Source organism: Misgurnus anguillicaudatus, chromosome 2 (genome assembly GCF_027580225.2).
Source record: "Misgurnus anguillicaudatus chromosome 2, ASM2758022v2, whole genome shotgun sequence".
NCBI classification, from domain to species: Eukaryota; Metazoa; Chordata; class Actinopteri; order Cypriniformes; family Cobitidae; genus Misgurnus; species Misgurnus anguillicaudatus.
In genome coordinates, this window is record NC_073338.2 from 16,303,229 (window position 1) to 16,328,549 (window position 25,321).

At 35.8% G+C, this 25,321-nt stretch overlaps 2 protein-coding genes across 2 annotated transcripts; one reads left to right on the forward strand and one right to left on the reverse strand.

Moving 5' to 3' along the window:
- Window positions 1-1,054: 1,054 nt before the first annotated feature.
- slc1a8b (solute carrier family 1 member 8b) lies at window positions 1,055-13,106 on the reverse strand. The gene is made up of 11 exons (XM_055201650.2): window positions 12,585-13,106; window positions 8,467-8,546; window positions 7,916-8,131; window positions 3,859-3,901; window positions 3,565-3,775; window positions 3,327-3,426; window positions 2,965-3,198; window positions 2,102-2,296; window positions 1,885-2,019; window positions 1,661-1,778; window positions 1,055-1,407 (listed from the first exon to the last, which is right to left on the reverse strand). Exons 1-11 carry the CDS (start codon window positions 12,825-12,827, stop codon window positions 1,258-1,260), a joined length of 1,725 nt encoding a protein of 574 aa, XP_055057625.2. The 5' UTR covers window positions 12,828-13,106; the 3' UTR covers window positions 1,055-1,257.
- Window positions 13,107-16,657: 3,551 nt separating this feature from the next.
- LOC129441919 (receptor expression-enhancing protein 6) lies at window positions 16,658-20,322 on the forward strand. The gene is made up of 5 exons (XM_055201697.2): window positions 16,658-16,981; window positions 18,571-18,664; window positions 18,870-19,008; window positions 19,361-19,517; window positions 19,908-20,322. The coding sequence occupies exons 1-5, from the start codon at window positions 16,864-16,866 to the stop codon at window positions 19,940-19,942; spliced, it is 543 nt and encodes a 180-aa protein (XP_055057672.1). The 5' UTR covers window positions 16,658-16,863; the 3' UTR covers window positions 19,943-20,322.
- The last annotated feature ends 4,999 nt before the right edge of the window (window positions 20,323-25,321 follow it).

A 25,321-nucleotide genomic window follows, 5' to 3' on the forward strand; every position in this document is an offset into this window, starting at 1 on the left:
CAAATATAGTTAAAGCAGAGTAAATCTGGGGTTTGTATACATCCACAGACGAGCGCTGAAGGCCAATGAATGTGTCCTGTTAGACAGGATTGTGTAATGGCATCGGTAGTAGCTTCCTAGACCGCAGATGACTCCGGGCCGGATTCACGCCAAGGTCAGCAGCTCCGGTGCGGATCAGGCCTGGAGTCATCTTCTGTCTGGGTTGCAATTTACATACGAGCAGCTTACGACATGTTTATTTACAACTAAACATTATGTATATTATGAAAAATAAGTCTTGAGGTCTGTAGAAATTACCGAGTTTTAAATAATGTGCTGTTTAACACACAAGCCAGTTATACAACAGCAATATAATACATTTTGTTGGAAATAAGTTCATTGTTGGAGATAGTGGTAGCTATTTAGTACATTTGTGTTTGTGTATAAATTCAGAGCTGAAAGTTTACATATACTAGTTTTGAAACACTTGACTGAAATGTTAAAAAAATGGATAAATGCTTGTAATTACTTTTGTAGACAAAAATATAGCAGTGCCAAACAGCATTTCTGTTATTAGAAAACTACAATTTTATTTTTTAAATATTATTTTAGACTTGGACTGAATATTGAAGAGAAAGCAACAAATAAAAGCCCAGTTTAAATCAGAACAACTTCAGTATTCTTTAAAATTCATCTTAAGGTGATACTTCAAGAATCTTCTTAATAAAATAACACTAGTATACGGTTTTGCAATTTCTAAGCAAAGGGTGACCGCATTTCAGATGATAAAATATAACAGAGTTTTGATTTTTTTCGTATGCTTTTAGTCACCAACACAATTTCCACAGTTACATGTGTGTTATGCTATAGTTTGGAAAAGTTTATTATTATTCGGTAATGTAGAAAAAATATAAATAAAGAACGAGTGAGTGTTCCAAACCTTTTGACCGGTAGTGTAGATATTTACTTGCTAAATATTTGGTTAATTTGCGTGCTTCTGGAGGGCCCAAGTTTGGATGTTATATTTACAAACAGTAACTGAAAATCCTGCATAGTGAAACTTAAAAAAAACATCTGAACATTACAGTTTTATAAAAAAAAAATTAGATATGAAAATCCTCAAAGTTTCCTCAATTTGCAGGTTCACCAATAGGCGACTGTTGAGGTAAAACTAACACGACAGAATGGCACAATAGTGTAACAAAAGCAAGAAAAAGAGGAAAGGTTTTTTGTGAAGTCAAGGCAGCTCCAGTTCCTTCTCAGTTTCATATGTCAAAGTTAAACTTGGCAGAGGTTATAACAGGGCGGTTTCTCGATCACCTGATCCCCAACCACTTCTAAAATGTAGTCCCTGTTGGCCAACAGCGGAGTCTCCGATGTGGGAAAACTTTGCACGCTCTGGTTTCCATAAGATATTAAAGTATCTCTCTGCAAGACACAAAATACAGCTATTACACAACAATCAGATTACCAATATGTTGTACTTGTGTTGTGTTAACATGGGTTAGATCTCTAGGAAACACCTACTGATCAAAATATGGATTGAATTCACTATAAGTCACTTCGGGTAACAGTATCTGTCAAATGCATAAATGTAATGTCATGTGGTAGTGCTTGCCACTGTACATAAACAGATACGGCACCAATACAGGTGTTGAAAACACATGGTGGAAAATCTTACTCTCTCTGCGTTGTTTGATGATGCCATACTTTTCTGAAAGTCCTTTCGGCACACGTGAGCCATGATTCCTGCCGCTAAAGCATCTCCAAGCACGTTGATCATTGTTCGAAATCTGTCCCTGAAAAAAAAAACAATAAGAAAAGTCTTTGTAGTTGCATGTTAGAAAACAGCGTATTTTCAAGTAGTAAATTTATGGATGGTCGTTTCGGCTGTATTGTACTTACAGGATCCAGTCAATAGCCACAATGAGGGAGATGTCATCCGGAGGCAAACCTACGGATGTTAAGACGATAACCATGGTAACAAGACCCGCCTGTGGGATTCCAGCTGCTCCTATGCTCGCTGCAGTAGCTGTGATACTAAGAAAAGATCAACAATAAATCAACTTTAATACACATAATTCTCTTTACATGTCATTCTGGACTAATGGAAATACTTTACCTGATAGTAACAAGTTGTCCAAAATCTAGCTCGTACTCGTTGACCTGTGCGATGAAGATGGCCGCCACTGCCTCATACAGCGCTGTGCCATCCATATTGATAGTGGCACCGACAGGAAGCACGAATCGGGCTATTTTCCGATCCACGTGACAGTTTTCCAACAAGCACTTCATTGTTATTGGCAGAGTAGCTGAACTGGAAAATCAATGAATATTTATTATTGTGTATCTCACTTACCTACACACCAAACTTCATAATGCAAACAAAAGATTGGGTAAAATGCACAGATATTTTTTAAAAAATCCACCGATACGATAGCCGATTATTTAGAATGATATCTGCCGATAGTTTGGTGGTTATATTAACTTGCATTAACCAAATTCTGGATCAAAATCTGGATGTTATTTATTCATATAATAACCATTAATATTGAGCATTAAATGATTGATGTTTCTTTACACTGAGCTCAGATTCATTGCATTTTCCTGTTCTCTTTTGATTGACAGGATATATCGGCCATGACTATCGGCTGTATTTCCCCCTGATTTATTTATTGATTTAAATCGCAAAGGGTTGTTTACATAAACAGAAGGTACAAGTATACAAAATGTGTATCGGCTGTTTTATATCAGCCGATAGTGAGAAAAATTGCTTTTATTGTCTTTTACCGATTATTTGCCGATATATCGGTGCATCTCTAGGTAAAATAGTAAAAAAACCATCGCAATTTATTAAAGTTGCTTTAGATTCTTATATTCTTATAAAATAATGATTTTGTCATTCATTTTTTGTTCAATAAACCATAAAGTATTTTATTTTGCAATCATCTTAATTGCTGTTTGTGAGAAAGGTTTTTTCTTTACCTGGATGAAGTTGCCAAAGCAATAACCAGAGCCTGAAGGAGCCCACGGATGTAGCTAAAAGGATTTTTCCTGGTGAAAAGGAAGAAGAATGATGGTAGTAAAATCACACCATGGACAAACAGACCGGCCAGAACAGTTATGAAGTACATCCCAAGCTTCTCGGCAAGATCCGCAGGATCATGCATGTCAAGGATCTTTCCAGCAACCAGAAACACAATCCCAAATGGGAAGTACCTGCAGAAAGAACCAGGAATGTTATTCTGCATAAAATTCTTCTGAATTAAGGTCCAAACAAAACTATATAAGGGAATTTTGTGATTTGCCTCTCAAACATAAATAGATTTCCATGTACTTCTACTTACCACATAGCAGCATTGATGATCTTCATGACACACTCATTGACACAAAGACACACGTTTACAAGTGGTGCACCTCTTGACCCCATTCTACCAAGCAAAAGACCTGCGAATCATAAACGCAACTTATATTTATTCATAAATAACGTCTACCAAACCAACTCTAGCGTGCATGAACCAGCTCAGACCAACATGGAAGTTTAGGCTGGTCTTTCTTTCTGGCAGTTTATAAAAAAGGACGCACCCATAGTGGCAGAGAAAATGACAATTCCCAGTACGTTCATCCCGTTGCTTTTCCCCGGAACGATCCTGTAGTGGAGCTCAGGGGGAGGAGTCAGTTCCAAAAACACTGGGTGGCCCATCTTTGGATTGTCATAGTCTGGCATAACGTACACAAAGTTGGCCTGCGATGATTTTTCGCTGTTTTTAAAATTAGGCACAAGCTCGGTTTTATACTGAAACAAAAGAGCAGAGATGGACGGTGCTTAATAACACATGCAACAACATACTTGATAGGTTCTTATGTTCTGTATCTCACCTGCTGAAATGTGGCTTCAATCAGATTGGATGGGATCATGTTCCTGTTGGACAACAGACACAATCTGTCATACATAAATTCACACATTTAAAAACATTTTATTCTGTCATCATCTCAGTCACTGTATGGACTTGTCGGTCAGGAAGTGGCACAGTATTTGTCGTCATGACAGGGCAAAACTGGACATCTGTGTGTCTATATAATAAATGACTCTGATTTAGCTCAGCCGAAGATCCTGGGGGGAGACGCCGGTGAACGGTTTATTTATAAATCCTCATTCTACAGGTGCCTCACTGAGATGAATCCTATTAAATCTGCCCTAAAGCTTCTTTCACCCTCATGATGTTATTCACATCCTCTTGGGCGGCTTTCTAAATATACCCAAATCCAATCCGTTTGTCAGGTTACAAGACTGCAAGATTAGGCCTTGATCGCCTTGACTTGACCACAAATCCTTTTGAGTGGTTATGTAAGTTACGTTGATTTTAAAATGTGAACTTTTAATTCACCTTTAATTCAATTTGTTGACCTTGTCGTATGAATTGTTTACAATGTTTGCTGTCCAAATGTTTCAAGTAATGTAAAAGTGTTGTCGTCTTTCTATGCTAACTCAGTAAACGCAGTGGCCATCTTGGTTATATTAACAAGCATGTCAACATCAAGTCTGATGAAAAAAGCTACACCTGTGAACTTTTAAACAACTTAGTGTGCAATAGTAAAGTTAGAAAGGGTACAAATGTACATTTCCAACTGATGCTAAAGGTACACTGTAAAAAATACTTTGCTGCCTTAAAATTTTTTGTTGAATCAACTCCAATTTACAAGTCATTTCAACTTACTATTATTTATCTTGAGTAAAGATGAGTTGTTATAACTACAGGTGAGTTGTTATAACTTATAAAATTAAGTTGACTTTTCTCAACTATATTTTATAAGTTGTGACAACTCATCTTTGTTGACATGACTTGTAAGTCTTAGTTGATTCAACAAAAAATTTTAAGGCAGCAAAGTTTTTTCACAGTGTACAATGCACTCAAAAAAAACTGGTACTGGGACGTACCATTTGAAAGGGTTTTAATATGTACCATTTTAGTACAGAAATGTATGCCGCACCTGTGAAAGTCATGAGTTGTAGTTCAATATTGGGAGTTGTAGTTTTTACTTCTATAATCAACACCACAATCTCCCCATAGTGAAAAAGACATCAATTCACAAAAAAAACCCAGAAAGAAACATACAGAAAAATATATAAATACATACACACTCAATAAGTACAAGAAAACTGCACAAACATCAGTAACAACCTTCATAAATTGCAGTCTTTAAGCAGTGTTCGAATTATGTCAGATTATGATTATGTAAGATTATATGGGGGACCCCTAGCCAAGCCTCCCCTCCGGCCAAGCCCCCACATCATTATAGGGTCGCTGTGAGTAGTAAGATGTGATCCTGGATCAACATTTTGATCTAAAAAAAAAAACTTTTATAATTTTTTACAGCTCAAATTAGTGTGAAATAATAGTTTAAGAAGAATTTTTAAAAGCCCCTAACCCAATCCTAAATCTAACAATATGTCAATTCCTCCAAAATTTACATACAGTGGCAAGAAAAAGTATGTGAACCCCTAGGAACAAACCGGTTCTCCACAGCGACTCGCCACAAAATGTTATCTGATCCTCATCTAGGCCACAACAATAAACAAACACAATGCGCACAAGCCCACAAGACATAAATAATTCCAGTTTCTTGTGTCTTTTTTGGAAACACCCATTAAACATTCACAGTGCTGGAGGAAAATGTAAGTGAGCACATGGACTAATTACTTTATTGAAAGCTTTTTTGTCAGAAGCTGTCAAACTGGAGTCCAATTAATAAAATGAGTTTAAATGTGTGGTTTAGTGCAACTTTGATTGATATTAAGACACTCACACATTTTAAGATTGCTGCTCCTTAAGAAGCATCAGCTCTTCTGAACCATGCTCTTATAAAGATATCTGATCAAGAGATGTTGCACTACGTAAGGCTGAAAAGGGATACAAAACAATCTCAAAATGTTTAGACCTCCATCAGTCTACACTTAGACAAATTGTCTATAAATGGAGACAGTTAAATACTGTAGCTACCCTTCCTAGAAGTGGGCGCACAGTCAAGATGACTCCTAAGACACCATGCAGAATACTCAATGAAGTAAAGAAGAACCCACGAGTAACAGCTAAAGGCTTGAAGGCATCATTGGAACGGGCACACAGCTCTGTTCCTGAGTCTACCATACGCAAGTCTTTAGACAGGCATGGTGTCTATGACAGTACACCACGGAGGAAGCCACTGCTCTCCCGAAAACATTGCTGTGAGCCTGACGTTTTCAAAAGAGCACCTTGGCAAACCCCAGTGCTACTGGGAAAATATTTTATGGATTGATGAAACAAAAGTTAAATTTTTTGGCAAAAATGTTATGGCGCAAAATGGGCACAGCTTACCAACATCAAAACATCATCCCAACAGTGAAGTATGGTGGAGGGAACATCATGATTTTGGCTTGCTTTGCTGCCTCATGGCCTGGACCACTTGCCATCATCGAGGGTAAAATCAATTATTAAGTTAAAAAAATCCTACAGGATAATGTCAGGGTGGCTGTCCACCAGTTGAAGCTCAGTAGAAGTTAGTTGATGCAACAGGACAATGACCTTAAGCATTGTAGTAAATCCACTACAGACTGGCTTAAGAAAAACAAAATGCGCCATTTGGAGTGGCCTAGTCAAAGCCCAGACCTTAACCTGTGGAATGACCTCAAGAGAGCGGTTCACACCAGACATCCTACAAATGTGTCTGAGTTAAAGCGGTTTTGTAAAGGGGAATGAGCAAAAAAAAAAAACGATGCGCAGGTCTGATTCAGAATTACTGAAAGCGCTTGCTTGAAGTATTTGCTGCCAAATGAGGCTCAACAAGCTGTTCATTCCAAGGGTTCACTTACATTTTCCTCCAGCACTATGAATGTTTAATGCGGGTTCTCAAAAAAGACACAAGAAACAAGAATTATTTGTGTGTTGTCACCTTATGCGCATTGTGTTTGTCTATTGTTGTGACCTAGATGAGGATCAGATCACATTTTATGGCAAATCACATTAGAAAACCAGTTTATTCCTAGGGGTTCACATACTTTTTCTTGCCACTGTATATCTCAGACAGAAATCTTTTGGATTAGTTTATTGCAAAATTGGTACAAATAATGAGCAGTATCACTTTGTGGCAACGCAGCACGAGAATTTTAAAATGAAGGAAGTCTTTTAATAAAAAAAAAGCAGGGGACCACCCTTATTGATATTTTTGTGCTTTATAGGGGTCCAGGACCACCCTAGACCCCCTCAATTAGAACACTGTCTATAGGTACAAAGATGTAGTTTTTCTAAGGGCTACAAAGCTACATAAGTTGTCACTGGGACAGTACCCTTTCAAAAAGGTACACCTTTGTACCCAAAGAGTGCATATTAGTACTTCAAAGATACACGTTTGTACCTAAATGGTACATATTAGGACCTTTTTAAAGGGTACTGCCCCAAGGACAGCTTTTGTACGTTTACTTTTGACAGTGTACCGTCCCAGTGACAACCCAGTATAAAATTCAGGGTTGTACCAACCCATGGTTGGGTAAAATGTAAACAAATCCAACCTTTGGGTTTAAATGAACCTATTCTATTTCAACCCAAAATCCTGAGTTGTTTTTTACTACAACTATGGACATTTTTGATTGTGTTCTCTATATTTTTTCCAACTGTGGGTTGAAACAACAAAGCATTTTATTGTGTGTACATCTTCAACAGATGTTAAATGTACAAATCTTGCACATTTTTGTGTACACAGGCTAAAAACTATTTTCAGATGGTCCGGGAAATGTGCATGTGTTTTAGAGCACTTACCAAAAATCCAATTGGCTTTTATAACCGAATAATGAGATACTCTCTTTACCAATGTGCAATTTCTCACATTCATTAAGTAATGAATGTCTCATAGTGTTTCTGTTTGAATTGAGTCAAGTGCATTGATAATATTGTAAGATTACCTGATCAAATCAAGCAGGGCATCTGCTGATGTCATCACTGGCCCTCCTGCAGCTTTATGGCCCTCTTTCTCAGTACCAGCTCCAGGATGAATGATCAGCACAAGAATAATGCCCACTATTACTGCAATGAAGGTTGTCCACAGGTAATATGTGATGGTGAGAAGGCCCAGACGTCCACTGGCCTTGGTGTCCATAGCAGACAAGCCAGACATTAAACTGTAAGCAAAGGGTTTCATTTTGAGTTATTGGTGTTTGTATCTATAAATTATAAGGTTGTTTCCCCATCATCTGATTTATCAGTACCCGTACCAATACAAAGTCCAATAATTCACCCCCCCCAAAAAAAAAAAATCCAGGCACCATTTAATGACATTTTTGTCATATAAATCCTGAGGCAAAGGATACCATCAGATAAGAAAGCTACTATAAAAGTCACCCCATCGTTCTTTGAAGAGTCTTAAAACATTGCAGCCTGATAGATTTCTGTAACTCTCACAGGTATGTCACATGCTTGAGTAAAAAAAGAGCATCTCAAATACAAATGTAGTTACCTGGATGTGATGAGAGGAAGAATTAACATTTTCAGCATTCTCATGAGAAGTTCACCAGGAAATGAGAAATAGATTTTTGCCTGGGGAAAGAAGACAGACAGAGTTTTAGTGATCTTTCTCATTAATTATTTATTTTTAACATCACCCTAACATATAAACCTTTTACCATGATTAACTGTTTCAGTAATGTCTTTGGAGAATTAGGTTAGCTGACTGGTAATTTATATATGAGACACACAATTTTAAATCTCATGCTACAATTAGGATTGCTTACATTAGATTGCATATGTGAAAAATTGCAGGATGTTCTCAAACTTAAGTTTGCACTTATACTTTAAGGGGTGGTTTCCCAGACAGGGATTAGACTAGTCCTAGACTAAAACATTTTTAAGAGCTGTCCAAACTGAAAACAACTGTAACTTACATATCTTAAAATCCATCAGTGCCCTTTGTTTTGCCTCAAAATGCACACAGGTAATGTTTTTAGTAAGGCATGTTTGTTAAAACGAGTTATATTTCCTAATTAAACTAAGGCCTAGTCCTGGATTATGCTAATCCCTGTCCGGGAAACCGCCCCTAAGGGGTGGTTTCCTGGACAGGACTTAGTCCCAGACTAAAATTCATGTTTGAGCAACCTTAAAGGGATAGTTCACCTTAAAATGAAAATTCTGTCATCATTTATTCATCCTCATGTCGTTCTAAACCTGTATGAATTTATTTTTCTGATGAACACAAAAGAAGATATTTTGAGAAATAATTGTAAACACACAGCAAATAGTGAACATTGACTTCCATAGTAGGAAAAAATATTCTGGAAGTATCGTGATAAATGATGACGAAAATATTTTGATAAATGATAGTAAGCACACAGTTGACGGTATCCAATAAAATCCATCATATTTTTTTATTCCTACTATTGAAGTCAATTGCCACTATCTGCTGTGTGTTTACCATAATTTCTCAAAATATCTTCTTTTGTGTTCATCAGAAAAAAGGAATTCAAACAGGTTTAAAACAACATGAGGATGAGAAAATAATCACAGAATTTCATTTTAAGGTGAACTATCCCTTTAATTTAAAAGGTGGTATTGTTATTCCATTGTTAATCCAGGACTAGGCCTTAGTTATATTAGGAAATTTAAGTAGTTTTTACAAACAAACTTTACAAAAAACAATACAGGTGTGCATCTTGAGACAAAACAATGGCACTGATATATGTTAAGATATGTCAGTACAAGGTGTTTTTAAATGAAAGCAGCTCAAACATGCATTTAAGTTTGGGACTATGATAAGCCCTGTCCGGAAAACCACTCCCAAGTGGGAAAACACATACTGGAGGATTTAAAAGCAGAAAAAAATTGTCAGCTATCATGGGCGGGACACCATTTTAATTCAATTTAGTTCAATTCAATTTTATTTATATAGCGCTTTACACAATTGCTCAATTGTTCCAAAGCAGCTTTACATTAATAAAACCAGAGAAAGCACAAACAAATCTGAGGACAACAAAAGTAGCAAAATACAGTGTCAAGATGAATCCATACTTGTGATCTGAGTATTAATGTAATGTATAGCAGGCAGTTCTAAGTTAAGATAATGTCAGTCGACTCCCATTGGGGTTGAAAAAACTCCTAGGAGGAAAAACCCTGAGGGAAAAAGTCCTAGGTAGAAAAAAAACCATTGAGAGAGAAGCAGACCTAGCAGATCAGAATATATGAAGAGTTTGGTTCCAAAACGCAATAAATCCATTTTGACAAATTTTGGTAAAAACGTGTTTTCTATACCAAGAAAGTGACAAGATGAAAACAACTATTTTCTGTTACAAACTTTCACATAGCATCTTTAGGTTATAAAAACATAAAAAAATCAAATCCATAAGTTGATTTTCAAAGATTTATTATAAAAACTGATAATTTTTTCCACAAAATGCAATAAATCCATGACAAGTTTTTATTCAAAATGCTATAAATCTATTGAATCAATAGCCTATATAAATGTGCATTCATCTTTGCCATGTTATATTCATTTAGTTGACTAGTTGTACACACTAATTAAAAATATAAACATTAATGTCATTAATCAAAACACTTACTTTGTCATATTAAGATCACTGTCATTGCGGTTACGTCGTCGCTTACCGTCTTTCACAGAGATCAGCTGTAAAATGTTTTTGGTCCTGCTCGATTTTCGTTGACTTTGAGTAAAATAATGGAAAGTTTTTCATAAGATTCTCTGGGGTCAATGTGTTAGCATGAGAAGCTTGATGCTGTCGGGAGAACAAGCACCAGTCTCCCGAGTGCCTCTCAGGGAAATTATTAGATGCTGATGGCTTACGTTTCTTTCCCATCACAGAAAACCATCACAGGTTTAGCGATGCAATTAAAGTATTATTTTGTTTTGTTTGTTGATCACGAAGTACAAAGTAGATGAGGAAAACCAGGACTCCGTGGACTCAGCGCGTCCGCCATTGTTTGTTTACATTGCGTGACTGGTGGGCTAATATCAGAAATGGATTTATTGCGTTCTGTAAAAAAGGAGCAGTGGCGTTTATCGCATTTTGGGAAAAAAGGGAGAAAAGATGACAGAATAACACGGCGGATATTGGATTTTGCGTAAAATTAAGAATTTACTTTTAACTACTGACCTGATATAATACTGATTTTGGCAGTAACTCATTTTTTTCAAAAATGGCGTTTATCGCGTTTTGGAACCAAACTCTTCATATACTAAATACGATATTAAAAATTTTATAGGAATGAACAATTTCAATAAAATATGTGCACCTAAAGAGTTCATATTACAGGGTTCCCACACCTTAGTTAAATTCAAGGACCTTTCAAGGACTTTCCAGATCCAATACCCTCAAATTCAAGGAGTAAATGTGGGGACATGAGAGCAAGGTTCATGTTACCTTTTAAGATACATTGTTACAGTTCCCTTTCAAGGGAACTCGTGCTGCGTCACTGCGATGACACTTTGGGGACGCCCCCAGGGGTAAGTGTGTCTGAATGTGTATATCAAATTCAACCAAAGATGAGACTTTACGACAAAAACAGGGTGACGCGGGAGCAAGGAAGTAATATCTGAAATATTGCCAAAGACGGCATTGCAGGGACGCAGAAAGTATGGCAAGGGAGACGCAGCGTCTCGTTCCCTTCTCAGGGAACAACAGTTACATACATAACCCGAGACGTTTTCATGTGTCAAACACAACTATGCAAAAAAACATTTTGGTATGAATCAACATTCGCATACAGAAGATATAAGCTTTAGCAGGTGTGCTTAAAAAGTCTAGAATTTTTATGATATTATCCTACACTACACAGGGAATAATGTGGATTATTTTCCAGAAAACTTCTTGCATCAAATAGATTCAAGCACTTTTAATGCCCTGTATATATGTATGTATATTTTCAACAACTTCCTAGGGCCTTGAATTATTTTCCCCCAGATACACAAACTTTCAAGGATTTTAAGGACCCATGGGAGCCCTGATATTAGTACCTCAAATGTACATATTGATACCAAATATATATCCATACCTAAATAGTACATATTAGGACTTTTTTAAAGGGGTACTGCCTTTTAAAGGTTGGTATCTTTTTTTTGACAATAAAGCTTATAGGCTTTTCTAAACAAAGTGCAGTTTTTTTCATATCTGATCAATGTTATTTGAGCTATTGTGTCATTTTATAGTGGTGAGACTCTTTTAGGCAGATCAACTTCTTTATATAACCTGTCATTATATAACCTGTCACTTTTGGATACTCTTGCATGTATTATACAGAGCATTTCTATTTTGTAGGTGTACTTACAAAAGATTTGATATTGCAATGTATGTTATAGATGTCCAGTGTAAGTGTACTGTAATGAGGATTTGAGGGTGAGTCAAAATCATCTACTGTGGTAAATGAAATCATGCCACAGAGCTCAGTTTATGAACCTATTTTGATATACGCACTTACTAATATGATGGCATTTATGTTGCTTTAACCCTTTCTGACACTAAATGTTATAATTTTTATCCTAGCTATTCAGCACAACATTGCTGGGGTTGTACAACAGAGTCACGCAGAGTTTCACCTCAAATATGCAACAATGAATCAGAAGCCACATACCTGTGATGACAAGTTTAAGCTTCTCAATGTGAAGCCCACCGCACAGCCGGACATCACAGCTAACACAGAGAGGGTGAGCAAGCCGTTCCTTTTGCAGTACTCCCTTACCCATTCACGAAACCTCTGTGATATTGAGTTCTTGATAAGGTTCTTGAAATATTCCACCATGTTTCTCCACGGGCTCACAGTAGGGGTAGAGCATTGTGAAGATGCCGACCTTGAGCCGCTCTCTATCTCATCCATGCTTAGATCTGTGTGAACAGGAAGTGCTGTGAGAGCCTTTTTGTGTAACTCTTTTCTAACAACAGATTAAGACATCAAGTATAGCTCCTAACCACTGCCTTCATAACAGTGCAGTCAGAGCGGATTAACAGGAATAAGGGTATTACATGTACCTGCTCTTAAAAGTCGGGACACTGTGGCATAAAGGCGTGGATATATAAGATGTTCCATTAATTCTTGAATTATAATGTTCATTTGAATATATTGTGTGTTTTGTAACAGTAAAAAATGCATGTTTAATCAGTATGGCTAATACATTAAACAATACTTTTAACTTTTAAACATTTTAATGAGAACAATGCAAAAAAATAAATAATAATTATTATATTATTTATTATATACAAATATTAAAAGGTCTTAAATCAAGATGTATTTTTATAAGCCAATTGACCTAAGAAAATAAGTCTAGTTTTAAGACCAAAAAATTTACAATTTAAATGAATTTGTGCTTAAAACAAGCAACAAATCTTGAATCTTGTGAATTCATTTTTCTTGAATTATGTGTATAAGAAAAAAATATTTTTTTCTTACCTCATTGGCATATTTTACTGAAAACAAGACAAAAATACTGAATAAGAAAGTCATTTTTGCAGTGAATAATTATCCCTCATTATTTTTCCTATTTTGTAGACAGTTAAGATTTTACATGTGATATGGGTGTAGAAGGGAAGTAGATGATAGCACAGGCCATAATAATAATCAAACAAAGAAAATGTAAATACCACTCAACACAAGAATTAGAAATAGGTACATTTTAGAGGACTGTCATTAACATTCATTAACTACCATAAAAGTCATTATTTTCCTGTTAATGCACATGGAAAGAGGATGTTCTTGTTTTATAGCTTTTTATGGCTGCACATGCTATTCAGAGATAAAGGACGTTGCCCTTATTAGTCTGAACGTCACGTCTTAATGGGATTTCTGCTTGTGTGCTTTACAGTAATTTCCGACAGCAGTGTGTTCAGCGGGTATTGAGTTAATTACCAGACAGCATTGCAAACACTTAAGGAAATGAATGTGTGTGTTTCCATTCTGAATGATAAAAGAGACTCATTTTTAGATCTTTATGATACACTATTAAAAATAAAGGTACACTTAAAAAAAGTTAAAAGAACTTGCAAGAACTTATAAGTGATAAGTTGACATAACTTATAAAGTTTAACTTAATACATATTTTAAGTTATAGTTATATAAAAATATATGTTAATTTGACAAAAATGCATATTTTACAGTGTACTTAAAAGGTTCTTCACAGCGATGCCAGAGGAACCATTTTCGGTTCCTTAAATAACTAATCACAGGTTTTTAGAAGAAAGGTTCTTGGAACCTTTTAGCCAAAAATGGTTCTTCTATGACATCATTACCTTTATCTGTAAGAGTGTAAGCCAAGGTTTAGCCAAGCATTTGGGATAGATGTTTCTGGTCTATAAAGGTGATAAACAGTGCAAGAGACACACATACAATACATGAAAAGTTCAACCCAGAAAGGCCTTTTTAAAAACATCATTCTTTTTACCGTGCAGTTGACTACCGGTCAACCTTGTGATATCCGAATGGCCTTGAGCGCCTGGAGTTTCTCCAATCGAGCCAAAGATCATTACAGGTGACGACAGCGGAGTCTCAGGTACAATCAAACACTAATCCATTTACTGAGGGTGGATATATTGACAGACCAACATCATTTTCCCTACATAGAGCAGAAATGAGACACAGAAGAGACTTTAGTGATTTATGATTTGAGTGAAAGACAACAGATATGTATTATAGTGGTAGTATTGTGAGCATAGTCAGAAAAAGTTATATACACTGTCAAGCAGATGTAAACACAACATGTAATCTATGTAGTAAGAAAGCAAAGAGTGAGATTGAATACTTTAACTTTTTGTGCAGACAGGAGTATTTATAAAAAGACACAATTTTTCAATGCACAGTACGGACACATTTCTAATGGCAGTGCTACAAGTTCAGGTTGAAATCTTTTGTGAAAAGAGGATTAAGTCTTCTGCACAATTACTGCATCCTTTTCTGCAGGCACAACATGATATTGTTACTCATTGCAATTTGGTTTAATTTCTTGATAAGACATGAATAAATGGACTGCCCTGTTCAGTAGCACTACTGTAAGTGTTGGCTTAAACTGTTGATCATTGATTCCAATGGTGTCGCAATACATTTAAGTCTGGCCTAAATGTGTGGAGGTATACCAATAATAAATATAAAATATATAATAAGCAGAGGTCTACTGAACATTTTCTTGTGAATAATTGAAGGGAATAGAACTGAATATGTGATTTAAAATTCTGCATATGTTTTTTTTACGATGAATTAATAAAGTGTCAGGTTGTTAAATTAGAAACTCAAGTTATTATCTATCACTCTATCTATCTATCTATCTATCTATCTATCTATCTATCTATCTATCTATCTATCTATCTATCTATCTATCTATCTATCTATCTATCTATCTATCTATATATAGTTTTACCAAAAAAGGTATGTTAGGCAGTCAGCTGTATAAGTGGCTTATTTCATTAAACATTTTAACATTAACGCTTGAATTGCAGTAAAAACACATAATGATAACATAAGAAAATTATGTTAATGTATATAGGTGGATATTATCACATCTATCTATCTTATTGGCAGTTATGCAGTTATAGTCAGTTTCTCTATATTGTTGGACATCTACCTTGACCTTTCTTAAAACAACATGGTGAAAGTGCTATTCATATATGGGATGTATTACATAAATTAGATGGTCCCATACTGAAAAAAGCAGAAGTAATTTCAATAAGATTAATCATAAACAGCACACACAATGCAAAAATGGCTTTCTTACTTAGTATTTTTGTAAAAATATATTATCAAGTAAAAATATACAAAAATTCTTAAATCAAGATGTATTTCCTTGATGAGCAAAATTACCTAAGAAAATAAGTCTATTTTTAGACAAAAAATATCAAATCTGCGCTTAAAACAAGCAAAACAATCTGCCAATGAGGTAAGACATTTTTTAAAGAAAAAAGTAAACGTATTTCAAGTTTTCTTATCCCATTGGCAGATTATTTTGCTTGTTTTAAAATTCACTTAAATTTTATGTTTTTGTCTTAATACTAGACGTATTTTCTTATGTCATTTTGCTCATCAAGACAATGCATCTTGATTTAAGAATTTTTAGATATTTGTACTTAAAACAAGACAAAAATACTAAGAAAGGAAATTGCAGTGCATTTCCATTGTTTAAATGAGACCATAAGAGTCTGCTGTTGTACTCTAGTATATGTATCTGTATAGATCTGTACTGTATCTCTAGTCTATGAAAAGATACCAAACTGCAAAAAACTACAGTATTTAAGAGCACAGTGCCCTCACCTGGCCCATTAATAATAACATGTCAAAACAGACTAGAATACATAAAGTTTTGAAATGCTTGCAAGGTGTAGGGCCTATTTATGTATTAATGGTTTAATCTCATCATGCAAATAGCAGACGCTTTAATACTAAGTATACATTTTATCAGTGCGAGTGTCCCCAGGAGATCGAACCGATGACCCTTGCATGATTGCTGTCACAATGCTACCAATACAAAGGCAAAAATCTAATGTAAATGCAAACATAATGCTAGACAAGACACTTAACAGCACATTTTTCTGTTTTGTTCTCATAAAATGTATTTTTTTAACTGCACTTAAAAAAAACGTCAATCACAATGATTAGCTATTCACCTGTGATGTTTCGGGCGGAGCTCGCGGTTCTTTGACGTCATACTCAGATCGGTCTGCGCAGCCCCGCATGAAGTGTGTGCTTACTGCTCAGCTGAGCTCACTCGCCGCCTGTCTCGACCCGAGTCAGTGCCTTGAGGAGAAAGTTTATACCTTCCGCGCAACTTTTCCAATGTGTGACTTTAGACTACACAGCTGTTTACAGTAGCACGTCTAGTTTGTTTCGCAGTGTTCTTCGCTTGACTGCATTTTAAACGAAAAAGGAGGACGCGATGTTAACAACGCTTACGGAGCGCTACGAAGCGTTTTTTAAGCAGAAGAACGTGGTGACCGACTGTCTAACGGTTATAGAGGAGAAAACCGGCGTTCAGAAACAGTACATTGCAACAGGTATGCTTGCTTTTGTTTTTAATGTGAGGTTTGACGATGACTAAGTCGCACAAGTAATCGATGTAATTTGAGCGTTGCGCTGTATCAGATGTCATTTAACACACTAACACACACCACACACACAAACAGAGACACTGTGACTTGTGTGTATTTCAATGCTTTCTGTTGTCCATTAACGAGTATTGATTTTTCTGAGCAAATTATGCATTGTGTTATCTAAAACATTTTCTGTGGTCAGTGTGACACATACTGTGTGTATGTTGTGTAAAGTCTCTTTGTCGTAAGTGCTTGCAAAGGGCTTTGCACTGATAAGATTAACATTACAACTTCTTTTTATTTCTTCCTAAGCTCTATCTCTCATTCCCTCCCTGTTGCATGTACACCCTGTTTATCTGTCTTTCAAGAAGCACATGCATTGAGAAACATCAACGTATGTGGGCTGTCAAGTATCATTATGTGAGCTACAGGTGTTCCTGTGGTGTGTTATGGGTTCGACTCCCAGGAAAGACACTATTGATTAGCTTGGATACACTGTAAGTTGCTTTGTATGAAAGCATCGGCCAAATGCATAAATATATCTTAAGTATTAGTGGCCCACTGGTTAACTGAAATGTATATAGTGTGTGATGTGTCTTGTATTTCTCTCTGTGGCAATTTTTTTCTACCAGCAGCTGGTCCCAAGGGTTATTTTTATACACGTAATATGTCCTCGACTCGTCTGTCTATATGCAGACATTCAGTAGATGTAACAGTTATAGCACATATATCCTCTAATATGTCAGCGAAACTGGCAAAATCATGTTCATCGCATTTAGAGTTACTGTAAAGCCAAGGCGCATGACATTGATCACATTGATGCATATAAGTAGGTCATAAAGATTTCCTCTTTAGTTTGTCTGGTGAATACCAGAAGCGTGTCTGAAAAACCACAGGTTGTGTGGTATGGTTTATCTTCATACTATCGTTTTAATATGCATTTGAAGTAATTCATTTGTAAGTTGCTTTGAATAAACTGATAGCAACTGGCAGAACAGGTTTTCATGCTTAAGACAGGGTTTACAAATAATAATGAACTTCCATTATTCATGAAATGCAGAGCTTGAATGCATTTTAAGTCACTTTGGATACAAGCAACGTTTTTAAAAAATATATATATTTTATTTCACTTCTTTTCATAAAAGCTGATTCTCCGGTTATACAATGCTCATTTTACTTATGCAAATACAAAGGAGGATTTTGGCTACACACGTGTACTCTATGCTATCTGCTATATGCTATCATCAACACATGCAAACATGCACACACAAACTACTGGCATGTTTCATATCCTAACACAAAGTGTATATATCGTTTTAAAGCCTTCATCATGAGGAATTTCACATGCTTGTGGTACATAGTAGACATTTCTATGAATGTTTTATGCAATTGACTGTACAGTTTACATGCGTTCCTTGGGTTTCAACAGGTTTTGTTTGTTTCCTCATGTCCTGTTTGGTGTCAACATTAGATCCTGCTGTTTGCGGTGTCATTAGTGCATTACATGCTTTCGTCCATGTAAAGTGGATCATGTGTCTCTGTTTGTTCTGCAGGTGCAGTCTCTATTTTGGCTCTCTATCTGGTATTCGGATATGGTGCCTCTCTCCTGTGCAACTTGATTGGTTTTGTATACCCAGCGTATGCCTCGTAAGTACACAACAAATTTTAAGAATGTATAAAAATGTTCATTTAAGTTTCATTTAACATTTTTAACAGCCCACAGCCATAAACATCTGAAAGATAAATATTTAATATGCATATTGGCAAATATCTGTATCCCATATGTGTATACAGTATTTGTATACAGTATGCGCCTTTGAGTATTAACTATTAACTGACTGTTTCTGTTTAGCATCAAAGCCATAGAGAGCAACAATAAGGATGATGACACTCAATGGCTGACCTATTGGGTGGTTTATGGAGTCTTTAGTGTTGCAGAATTTTTCTCTGATATCTTCCTGTTTTGGTTTCCTCTTTACTATGCAGGAAAGGTAGGTTTTTATTATTTAATCTATGCATGTATATCGGAGATTCATTTGTATTTTAGCTTGCTTTATAATGTATTGGTATGTAGGTCATTGCTGCTGAGAGGTTTTGCATAAAGTGTGTTTAGTATACCTGACTAGTCACCAACTTGACCAACAGCCTTATTTCAATGCATCTGTGACTTTTCACCCAACCTACTGTAGCAGTGTTTGTGAAATGGCTTTGCCAAGTAATTTTTTTACAATTTGTTTTACCCAAGTAATGTTTATGTGGCAATAATCAAAGGTCTAGACATATTTCTTTCTGACTGGACCTGAATGTAATAGGAAGTGGCATCTTTGCTTCTCTTAATTTCAGTGTTTGTTCCTGTTGTGGTGCATGGTACCATTTTCATGGAATGGCTCTCAAATCATATACACGCGTGTGGTGCGACCTTTCTTCCTCAAACATGAAAAAACGATTGACGGTGTTGTCAATGACTTGAGTGACAAGGCCAGAAATGCAGCGAAAGAAGGTAAACCACAATGCCTGTAACAGACAATCACTTCATCGGTAGTTCACCACCAGCAGACTTGAATGTTTAATTTTACATTGATGTAAGCAATTACATTGTCAGCAATTTACATAGTTAAAGGCGGGGTGCATGATTTTTGAAAAACACTTTGAAAAAGGGAGTCGGGTCAAGTACCAAAACACACTTGTAGCCAATCAGCAGTAAGGGGCGTGTCTACTAACCACATCGTTGCCTGGGTTGCTTATGTGTGGGGCGTGTCTATCAAAAGAAGGTCAAGATTCTGTTGGGATAGGGGCGTGTTTGTTTAGGTGATTTCAAATATCAAAATTGTCTTTAAGAGATCATGCACTCCGCCTTTAAACACAAAGTGTCTGTTTTTCTTTTCTACAGGATTTGCACTGCTGAATGCTGAGAAGAATAAATGATCTGAAGAATACAACGACCTTCTGTTTACATTTTGTCTGGTATTTTGTTAAAGTCCTTGATTTCACTGGATTATTAATGTTTGCTACATCTGAGCCAGGCAGTACAATCATCACAAGTTCACAAATGGTCTTCAAGTGTTCATGGCGCGGTGTAACTTACTTTACGTTTATGTTATGTATTCATCCTGTAAATTATTTTAGCACTTTAAAACTTACTTTTGATAAATAAAACTGGAAAGTAATTTAGTGCCTAAATATAAAAAAGCTTGAATTTCTTAAAGGGTACATATAATGCAAAACCCTACAATGAAAATCTCATTAGACATGATGTTTTGTTTCCCTTGTTAATGTGATGTCACAATGATAAAGCCCTGCCCACAGCCTCTGACTGATTGGATATTGTTACACAAAAGGTTTTATAAATGTTTGTTTGCACATTGTAGCGCTAATGTGGCTAAATATACCATTGCCTCAGACTGTATTCAAAGAAATCAGATCTGTTTTACCTGAATTGCTCCGTGTCTTTTGGTAAGGGAGTGAGGTGCTGTAGCAGCCATGAAAACAGTGCTTTTTTGCTCCCACCCAAATAGGGGCATATTGGACATGCTATAACAAATGATCTGTGGGGTATTTTGAGCTGAAACTTCACAGACACATGCTAGGCACACCTTGGACTTATATTACATCTTGTTAAAATGGGTATAATATGTGCCCTTTAATATTATTACAAGGTATTTTCTGGTGGGTCTATGGGAAAGTTAGAAAGGTTTGTCTACACAATTTCGTGTTTTCATTTAAAGCGAGCGTAAATGTTTTAAAATGTGAATTTATTTATCTCTTTGTGGAGGTTACATGAATAAGAAGTACATATGAAGAGTTTCGTTGCAAAACGAGATAACTTCAGAAATCTCGTTTTTTTTGTGCATTCCAATTAAGATCAATTCAACTGCAGTTTGTTTGTTTTGATTTAAACCTTCATAACTTAAAAATACAGCTAAGTAGCACCATAAAACAAACTAATAACATGATAACATAATAATAAACATGTTTTGACAAAAATGTTAAAAACGGAGTTATCTCGTTTTGCAACGAAACTCTTCATATCGAGGTTTATTGTAACAATTCAAGTTGTTCTATTTGTGTTTGCCAACATTGTTTTGCTAGCAAAACAATGTAAACATGCACACGTCTTATTTACAGCTATTCTGAGGTGCAAAGTAGGCTAAACAAAGCATCTGATCTTTATAAAGTAAAGGGCTGTCAATAAAACAAAAAAACGGAAGGGTTTTCTCAAGGTTTTCCCGTTCAGTGATATCTGTCAAGTACAGTAGACTTTTTATGTGACATTTATGAAAAATACATTTTTAGTAATAATTATGGACATTTTAATGGATTGATGATGCTGATGATTAAGTGCAAATATAAATTGTGACCTAGAACCTTAAAATTGTATTTGTATTTATTTATCAGGGACAGCAGACATACACATTACCACACTGTGATATATGTACCAGATTTAGCTGGCTAATTTCCATCTATACACTTTGATCCATTTCATTCAGTTTGACTAAAGTAGTTTTAAAGATTGAATTCGATTCAAATTTATTTATTAAGCCCTTTCCACAATTTTGTATTATCACAAAGCAGCTTTACATGGAAGGAAAGCACAGAAAATAGGGCCATATTTTTGTCATACAATTTAGACATTTAAAACTTTTTTATTGATTGTGAATGTTTTGCTTTTGAATGCATGTCTTGCCATGGTTTTGCATAAACTTTTCACCTTATCACGGGTTTTAGTCTTGCTATGAAAAACTACTAGCGACTACTTAATAAGAGAGTTTAGGGTGTGTGGGCAATACATGGGTATATTTCATTTCAAGCTGTTATGCAACAGACCTGTTATGTCAGTTTTTCTTCAGCAGCCTGAGAATAATAAAGCCATTTGCCAACCCGTCAGCATGCTGAACGTAAGCAAACTAATAATACCACCTCACACTGAAGTTTGCCTCAAACAAACAAAACCATTGCTTAGTCGTGCTTTATACTGCAGGCAGTAATCAAAATGATATCTGTGCACCTTTGGTCTCTTTTAACTGCACCCATCATAAATGTCAGATCAGTAATAAAACATTACTGTGATTAATGACAGAAAACCTATTTGAATAACATAAAACGATCTGATTACAACAAAACACTGTGAATTGTAAACCTAATATAGTTTGAGTGTCCATAATTTGAGATGTTTGAATTGATAAAAAGAATTTTAACGTGCTTAATAATGTTTTATTTAAACGCAAACATTTTGGATACTTTGCTTAATAAGGTTTTATAGGAAAAAAATTCAAATATATATGCCTACTCCAAGAAAAAAGGCACAAGAAGGTACAAAAGTTGTCACTGGCGCAGTAAAAAAATACACTTTTTTTAACTAAAAGGTGCACATTGCTACCTCGTTGGTACCTTAGTGGTACATACCTCAAAAGTACATACTGTACCAAAATTAAATAAATTCAAGTGGACTTGTCCCTTTACATTTTTGCATTCTTTTTTTTTTTGCATTTTTGCTTTCTCATGGCAAATGTTTGACATCTTCCATGCAATATTTTTCAGCTGCAAGACATTAAGGGTTTTCTTGGGGGTATATCTTCAATATTGTGGTGTGACAAGGCCATTCCACAAATCTCCATGTCTGCCTTTTGAGCTGCATGCTCCTTGATGGATTTGCTAGTGTTCAGGATCATTATCCTGATAAAAGGATATATAAGTTCACCTTTTAGAGAGATGGTCTCACAAGCACTCTCTGATGCAGAATTTATAGCCGATTCAATGAATTAAATTTTATGTTAAATCTTAATTTTATGGATTTAATGTTGTGACAAATGTACGTTTTCATTGTTACATGTTGTTTTAAAATAGTTAAAATGACTTTTATGTAAATTCATGTGTTATTTAATAGAGTATATCAACTTTAAGATGCGCCATTTCAAAAAATGTCAGAGGTTTGCTTTTTGATGCTGTGCACTTTATTTTTTCATACATACAATCATTAAATATAGACCTGGTATGGATCAGGGTATGTGGTGCAACATTTGTAGTGTGTAGTGCAATATTTGTTCAAGGGATATAGCAGTTGTGGTGCACGTGGGACTTCACATATTCCAAGGGGACTACAGAAGGGAGTAAACAAGGGTGTGAAGTTTTTTTTAACTGTTTGGGGGGAATTATTATGTTACAGTAAATGCTACTTTATTGAAAGAGAACTTCAATATGGTTTCTTTCTGAGCATTTTATAAACAAGTTTAAGAGAACCACACAACTATGTGATTTCATGGCATGTATATCATAATGGCATATCTATCAATATTAGCTGAATGAGGCTGCAAACCTTCTGTGTGGTTCACAAACAAAATCATAAACTTCTTTTCAAAGTTGTATGCTTGCTGTCTGGTGAATATGTACAAATGAAACTCTTCACTGTTATAAATGGTAATGATAATATTTACCTCGTGTCTTCGATATTTGATTACAGAATATTGCATGTATATGATGTAGTACTGATTATTACAGGGAGAGGGAGACAAATAGACCCTTTGCTGATTTACTATGATAATCTGTTATGCCAACAGTTTATCAGAACCTAAATTAATCATAATGTCATCTGTTTGAATAAATGCACAAAGCATTCTATGTCCAATAATATGCATATCTGAAAATAAAATAAACACTGTTACTTGACAGCTATCTATTCTGAAATCAAAAATCATTCTCTGTGTTGATGTTACTCAGTTACGAGTTATTTAAACCATTTTTATGTTTTGCATGCATAATAAAATCATTTCTGTAAAGTGACACTCTTTGTGTCCCAATGTGTAGTCTTGCATAGGCCTGGCCTATTGTAAGATAGCATGCATGCAGTCAGTTTATTGCTGTTATACTTGATCATCTATTGCATTCATTAAACAAATGCTTAATCACAATCTATACAGCAGACTCAATAATATTATTATATTTATTAGTTTTTGTTGTAATCATGTTTAAATTATTTTCTATCACAAAACCGCGTGAGTTGTAATGCTATAATATCAAAATGTAACAACACAACTTTTTATTACGCAACTGCTGATTTTTACAGTTAGTCTACGTTCAGTCAAATGCGATATGTATGGTTAGCTGGTGTTATTTTATCCACCCCCTGTTGGCAATATGTTAAAATCTCCCACTTTAGATTGAAGGAAGTGGAGATTCTGAGGAGGGTGGTGCGCGAGCGCGTGTGTGCTCGAGAGAGAGAGAGAGAGAGAGAGAGAGAGAGAGAGAGAGAGAGAGAGAGAGAGAGAGAGAGAGAGAGCTGCAGTTAAGATTGGACTCTATCGCATCTTCATGATTAGTGTAAAATGCTTTAGTATCTGATTAGCGCGCGCTGTCATTCACCCGTGCTGTCAATCAAACATCAATCGCGCGGGATCCGCAGACTTCAGTCAGGTGAGTCGAATCGCGCGCGCCGACGCATGAAATCAATTCATCCTTTTGGCGCCGTTTGTTTGTTGTTTTTGTGAATATGCAGCACCACCAGCCAGGACAACCGGCAAACAAATATCTGTATACTTTCATATTCTTAAAGATTTATATTTAATATCTATGGATGTGTGGTGTTAACGGCACTGTCACGATGACCAAACACACCAACAACACGAAACGTTGAGAAGGGAACCGCTTCTGAATCAAGAAAATCTGAGAAATGCATGTGAACAGCATCGAAATGGAGAGTCTGCGCATCTTTATGAATGAAACAGGCTGCGTATGATATGCTGAACTCAGTTTACTTTTGTGTAATGCATTCTTAACACAAATCATGTCACCCTAAAATATAGATGATGCATATGTACAGTTTTGTTACAGCCTTAAAGTCCGTGGGGAATACAATTTCACGTGCAATTGTATCGAGTTGGTACCATAGCCTATACATTTCCATTGCACGTGTGTGCGCCATACAGTCAGCAGGACGGGATTAATGCGTTTCATGGGAAATACATGCATTTATGCGAATACTGCAAACTCATGTTGTATATAATTATCTATGAAAAGCCTGAACATATGTTGAATTAAAGAGCTACCGTGTGCTTGCGTGGGCTGTAACCTAACGTGAACAGCACATTGCCAAAGAGGATCCGCGCACTGCTGACGTCGTCCTGCGTGCATTAGTATAATAATATATCATCACATAGAGGCAATGCATGACGCTTATGAAGATGCAGGCTTTGCTCGTAATGCAATCTAATGCAGCAGTTTATAAAGAGAATAATTTACATCGATATTAATAGAATAATGGCAAGCATACAGTAGTAAATGCATTTTGCAGGAGATCCCATCAAATATCCT

Coding starts and splice junctions, on each gene's coding strand:
- slc1a8b (XM_055201650.2), bottom strand. CDS start 12,827: ATGGATGAGATAGAGAGCGGCTCAAGGTCGGCATCTTCACAATGCTCT. Junction 3,776..3,858: donor TTGAAGCCACATTTCAGCAG/GTGAGATACAGA, acceptor CTTTTGTTTCAG/TATAAAACCGAGCTTGTGCC. Junction 3,199..3,326: donor ATCATCAATGCTGCTATGTG/GTAAGTAGAAGT, acceptor TTCTTTCTGCAG/GTACTTCCCATTTGGGATTG.
- LOC129441919 (XM_055201697.2), top strand. CDS start 16,864: ATGTTAACAACGCTTACGGAGCGCTACGAAGCGTTTTTTAAGCAGAAG. Junction 16,982..18,570: donor GAAACAGTACATTGCAACAG/GTATGCTTGCTT, acceptor TTTGTTCTGCAG/GTGCAGTCTCTATTTTGGCT. Junction 19,009..19,360: donor CTCTTTACTATGCAGGAAAG/GTAGGTTTTTAT, acceptor TCTTAATTTCAG/TGTTTGTTCCTGTTGTGGTG.